This window comes from Nomascus leucogenys, chromosome 13 (assembly GCF_006542625.1).
Source record: "Nomascus leucogenys isolate Asia chromosome 13, Asia_NLE_v1, whole genome shotgun sequence".
In the NCBI taxonomy this organism is placed as follows: domain Eukaryota; kingdom Metazoa; phylum Chordata; class Mammalia; order Primates; family Hylobatidae; genus Nomascus; species Nomascus leucogenys.
This window is the reverse complement of record NC_044393.1, coordinates 31,186,785-31,192,828: the sequence shown is the minus strand read 5'-3', so window position 1 is coordinate 31,192,828 and position 6,044 is coordinate 31,186,785. Positions and strand designations below refer to the sequence as shown.

Genomic DNA, 6,044 nt, shown 5'->3' with positions numbered 1-6,044 from the left:
CATGGTGCATGCTCAATATATTAATATCATATAATAGCTATGTTCATTTAACTGCTCTGTGATTCAGTTTCTTTGTCTGTAAAATGCGAATAATAATAAGTGGCTGGGTGCAGTGGCTCATGCCTGTAATTCCATTACTTTGGGAGGCCAAGATGGATCACCAGAGACCATGAGTTCAAGACAAGCCTAGACAACATAGGGAGACCCTGTTTCAATTTAAAATAATAACAGCAACTAACTATAAAAGTGATTATAAGGACTCAATGAGTTAACATACATAAGCTGGGTGCGGTGGCTCACGCTTGTAATCCCAGCACTTTGGGAGGCTGAGGTGGGCAGATCACGAGGTCAGGAGATAGAGACCATCCTCACTAATGCGGTGAAACCCCATCTCTACTAAAAATACAAAAAATTAGCCGGGTGTAGTGGCGGATGCCTGTAGTCCCAGCTACTCGGGAGGCTGCGGCAGGAGAATGGCGTGAACCCGGGAGGTGGAGCTTGCAGTGAGCCGAGACTGCACCACTGCACTCCAGCCTGGGTGACAGAGCAAGACTCCTTCTCAAAAAACAAACAAACAAACAAACAAAAAAACATAAAAGCACTTAGATCCCTATTGTCCAGTGGCCACTTGCCACATAAGCACTTGAAAAGGGCTAATCTGGCCAGGGGTGGTGGCTCACTCCTGTAATCCCAACACTTTGGGGGGCCAAGGTGGGTGGATCACTTGAGGTCAGAAGTTCGAGACTACCCTGACCAACATGGCGAAATCCCATCTCTACTAAAAATACAAGAAAAAATTAGCCGGGCATGGTGGTGCACGCCTGTAATCTCAGCTACTTGAGTGGCTGCAGCGTGAGAATCACTTGAACCCTGTAGGCGGAGGTTTCAGTGAGCCGAGATCACATCCCTGCACTCTAGCCTGGGCAACAAAGCGAGACTGTCTTTAAAAAGAAAAGGGCTGGCCGGATGCGGTGGGCTCACGCCTGTAATCCCAACACTTTGGGAGGCCGACATGGGCAGATCATGAAGTCAGGAGATCGAGACCATCCTGGCTAACACGGTGAAACCCCATCTCTACTAAAAATATAAAAAATCAGCCGGGCATGGTTGCAGGCACCTGTAGTCCCAGCTACTCCGGAGGCTGAGGCAGGAAAGTGGCATGAACCCGGGAGGCGGAGCTTGCAGTGAGCGGAGATCACCCCACTGCACTCCAGCCTGGGCGACAGGGCCAGACTCCATCTCAAAAAAAAAAAAAGAAAAGGGCTAATCTACTTTAAGATGTGCTGTAAGTGTAAAACACCAGATTTAGAAAACTTTGTACCAAAAAGTAAAATGTCATTGATATTTGTATATGGGTTAGATATTGAAAAATATTTTGGCCGGGCGCGGTGGCTCACGCTTGTAATCCCAGCACTTTGGGAGGCCGAGGCGGGCGGATCACGAGGTCAGGAGATCGAGACCACGGTGAAACCCCGTCTCTACTAAAAAATACAAAAAATTAGCCGGGCGTGGTGGCGGGCGCCTGTAGTCCCAGCTACTCAGAGAGGCTGAGGCAGGAGAATGGCGTGAACCCGGGAGGCGGAGCTTGCAGTGAGCCGAGATTGCGCCACCGCACTCCAGCCTGGGTGACAGAGCGAGACTCCATCTCAAAAAAAAAAAAAAAAAAAAAAAAAAAAAGAAAAATATTTTGATATTGTAGATTTAAGCATGGCATTTTGATCAATGATGAACTATATATAAAATGATGGTCCCATAACATTATAATGGAAGTGAAATATCCCTGTTACCTAGTGATTGTCACAGAAATCCACACCCAGCCATGTTTGTGTTTTAAGCTATGTGTTACTACAAAAGTGCCAAAAAGTTTAACAAAACCAGCCTGGGCAACATGGCAAAACTCTGTCTCTACAAAAAATACAAAAATTAGCCAGGTGTGGTGGTACGTGCCTATAGTCCCAGCTATTTGGGAGGCTGAGGTGGGAGGATTGCTTGAGCCCAGGAGATCGAGGCTACAGTGAGCAATGGGTGACAGAGCGAGACCCTGCCTCAAAAAAAAAAAAAAAAAAAAAAAAAAAAAAGGTAAGCATTCATAAAGTAAAAAGTTACAGTTGGCCAGGTGCACGGCTCAGGCCTGTAATCCCAGCACTTTGGGAGGTCGAGGCAGGCAGATCACTTGAGGTCAGGAGTTCGTGACCAGCCTGGCCAACATGGTGAAACCGTCTCTACTAAAAATACAAAGATTAGCCAGGCATGGTGGTGCACGCCTGTAGTCCCAGCTACTTGGGAGTCTGAGGCAAAAGAATCACTTGAGCTCAGGAGGCGAAGGTTGCAGTGAGCCAAGATCACGCCACTGCACTCCAGCCTGGGTGAAGAGGAAGACTACGTCTAAAACAAACAAACAAACAAACAAAAAACTGACAGTAGGCTAAGGTCAACTTATCAAAAACAGAAAAAAAAAAATTGTTTTTTAGAGATGGGGGTCTCACTATGCTGCCCAGGCTGGAGTGCAATGGCTATTCACAGGTGGAATCATCGTGCACTACTACAGCCTTGGAATCCTGGGCTCAAGTGATCCTCCTGTCTCAGCCTCCCAAGTAGCTGGGACTACTGTGGTAGCTGTGCCACCATACCCAACTACAAAGTTTTCTGGCTGGGCGCGGTGGCTCATGCTTGTAATCCCAGCACTTTGGGAGGCCGAGGCGGGCGGATCACGAGGTCAGGAGATCGAGACCACGGTGAAACCCCGTCTCTACTAAAAAAAATACAAAAAATTAGCCGGGCATGGTGGCGGGCGCCTGTAGTCCCAGCTACTCGGCGAGGCTGAGGCAGGAGAATGGCGTGAACCCGGGAGGCGGAGCTTGCAGTGAGCCGAGATCGCGCCACTGCACTCCAGCCTGGGTGACAGAGCAAGACTCTGTCTCATAAAAAAAAAAAAAAAAAAAAAAGTTTTCTTTTTTTTTTTTGAGACGAAGTCTCGCTCTATTGCCCAGGCTGGAATGCAGTGGTGCAATCGCGGCTCACTGCAACTTCCACCTCTCAGGTTCAAGCGATTCCTGCCTCAGCCTCCAGAGTAGCTGGGACTACAAGTGCCCACCACCACATCCAGCTAATTTTTGTATTTTTAGTAGAGACGGGGTTTCACCATACTGGCCAGGCTGGTGTCAAACTCCTGACCTTGTGATCCACCTGCCTCAGGCTCCCAAAGTGCTAGGATTACAGGTGTGAGCCATGGTGCCTGGCCTAAAAAGTATTTTTCATAAATTTAGTGTAACTTAAGTACACAGGGTTTATAAAGTCTACAATACTGTACAGTAATGTCCTAGGCCTTCACACTCACTCATTGCCTCACCCAGAGCAACTTCCAATCCTGCAAGTGTTGTTCATAGTAAGTACCCTATAGGGGTGTGTTATTTTTTTTATCTCTTTTTTTTTTTTTTTGAGTTGGAGTCTCACTCTGTCTAGACTAGAGTGCAGTGGCATGATCTCGACTCACTGCAACCTCCGCCTCCCGGGTTCAAACAATTCTACTGCCTCAGCCTCCCGAGTAGCTGCGACTACAGGGGTGTGCAACCACACCCAGCAAATTTTTGTATTTTTAGTAGAGACGGGGTTTCATCATGTTGGCCAGGATCGTCTTGATCTCCTGACCTTGTGATCTGCCCACCTTGGCCTCCCAAAGTCCTAGGGTAGGTGTGAGCCACCGTGCCTGGCCTATTTTTTATCTTTTATACTGTATTTGTACTGTACCTTTTCTATTTAGATTTGTCTAAACACACAAATATTTACCATTATGTTCCAGTTGCCTATGGTATTCAGTACAGTCACATGCTGTATAGGTTTGTACCCTAGGAGCAATGGGCTATACCATATATCGTAGTGTGTAGTAGGTTTGTGTAAATAAACTTTAGGATGCTTGCATAAGATGAACTGAGGGCTGGGCACAGTGGCTCACGCCCGTAATCCCAACACTCTGGGAGGCTGAGGCCGGCAGATCACCTGAGGTCAAGTGTTCAAGACCAGCCTGGCCAACATGGTCAAACCCCATCTCTACTAAAAATACAAAAATTAGCTGGGCATGGTGGCGTGTGCCTGTAGTCCCAGTTACTCGGGAGGCTGAGACAGAGAACTGGTTGCACCTGGGAGGCGGAGGTTGCAGTGACCCGAGATCGCGCCACTGCACTCCAGCCTGGGTGACAGAATGAGACTACGTCTTAAAAAAAAAAAAAAAAAAAAAAAAAAGAATTTCCATTTCTATTTAATTTTTAAATATGGCTACTACAAAATGCAAAGTTAGAAATGTGGCTTGCAAATTTTTCTATTGCATAGCTCAAGCTTAGAATCTCCCTGTCGTTACAAGTTCTAAGTTTGGTTTTTATCTGGAAAGCAGCACTACTGTGTGGAAAGTTGTGGGGGGTATGGAGATGAAAGAGAGGGGCGCTACCTCCTGGAAAGTGACAACCTAGTGGGGGAAATAGATGTATCTTCCCAGTGGGGATGAGAAGTGTCATTCTCACCTATTTCAGCAGCCTTGGTGGTATGAAAAGGCATCCCAACCAGCACAGAAGCAGGATGCCTCCAAGGCTGCCTTAGTTGGCACCTACAGCCTGAAGGGGGAGAAAAGGGCTTTGCTAGCTCCCTTACCATCAAGGATGAGGACCCTCACTGTACACAGTGTATAAGGTTTCTTTCCGTGTGAATCCCAGTGACTCTCCTTAACTGGGTGGAGGTGGAAGGTGTCATCAGCCTTGTTCCAGATCGAGCCCCTCAGGCCCACAGAGCCCCAGTGGGGCCTGGCTGTTACTGACACTCATGTCACACTGAGATGTAAGACGGCAGCCCAGGCCGCGCTTCCCCGGGCCCCCTCGGATTCTCGGGCCCTCCCACTCCCCTCAGGCTTCCTCGGCCTCCCTGCCAAACATCTATCTCCCTTTGGACCCCACTGCTCCCCAAAACTCCCCACGCCCTTGGTCTGTTCCTTCAGGTCCCCAAACTCCTTCAGCCTCATCTAGACTCCCCTCCATCCTTCTTTTAGGACCCCAAAAGCTCTCTTCGGCCCCAGGACCCCGCAGAGGTCCCGTAGTCCCATCTCTGAGACCCCACAAAGCCTTTCGGACCCCTCAGCTGGCCCTTAGGCCTCCGGAGATCCCTTGGCTCCCCACACTCTCCTCAGACCCCAGCTCCCCTTAGCCTCGCCCCGAACCGACCTCACACACCCCAAACGCCCACCAGACGCCGCTCTGTCTAGTCTCTCCCAACTCCCGCGCACCCCCCGGACGTCCCCCGCCCCCAGGCCCCGCTCCTGGAATCACCTGGGCCCCGCGCCCCACGCCCCGCCGCCAGGCCCACCTGCGCGCCCAGCTGGTTCAGCTGCTGCATGTCGCCGCCCACGGCCTCGGGCACCGGGTCCTCAGTGCAGTGCAGGCGGCCCATGGCGCGCGCCCCAGCCCCGCAGGTTCCGCCGCCGCCGCCGCCCTGCTCAGCTTCCTCCTCCGCTGCCGCTGCCGCTGCCGCTGCCGCCGGCCTCTCCGCGCATCCACAACCGCACTTTCGCCACGGCCGTTGCAGCGCGCTCCTCCCCCGGCCGCCCTGGGCTGTCCGGAGCCGGGGAGCCCTCGCAGGGCCGCGGACACGCGCGGCCGCCGGGCTCCGGGGAGGGGCGGGGGCGGCGCCGGCACCGACAGACGCGAGGTTTCCTGCCGGCTCTCCTGCTGAGTGACCTTTGGGTACGGCGCTTGGCCTCTCTGAACCTCAGTTTCACCATCTGAGAAAATGATGGCTGGGGTAGCTCCTTAAATGAGTTAAGCCTCCAGAAATGTTTAACGCAGAGACGGGCACACAAGAGGTCTTCAGTCAATGGCTAGCTGCTATTATCATCATCGCTGTTATTATGCACTCCACAGATATTTATGGCACGCCTACTCGATGCCAGACACTGGGGACAGGGAAGGGAACAAAGCAGGCCAGCGTGTCTCTCGGAGAGCTGACATCAGAGTAGAGCACTAGGTCTCAACCTTGGAAGGGCATCAGCATCACCTGGTATTGCC

The 6,044-nt window shown here is 51.1% G+C and overlaps 1 protein-coding gene across 4 annotated transcripts in view; it reads right to left on the bottom strand.

Annotated features, from left to right (window-relative positions):
* COMMD7 (COMM domain containing 7) overlaps window positions 1-6,044 on the bottom strand; it is a 38,986-nt gene extending 32,942 nt beyond the window's left edge. For 2 of the 4 annotated variants that reach the window (XM_030826258.1, XM_030826259.1), the window contains exon 1: window positions 5,347-6,044. In XM_030826258.1, the coding sequence (XP_030682118.1) occupies window positions 5,347-5,430 (84 nt within the window). In that variant the 5' untranslated portion in view covers window positions 5,431-6,044. The remainder of the gene's footprint in view (window positions 1-5,346) is intronic. The other 2 variants (XM_030826260.1, XM_030826262.1) reach the window with 1 other exon arrangement.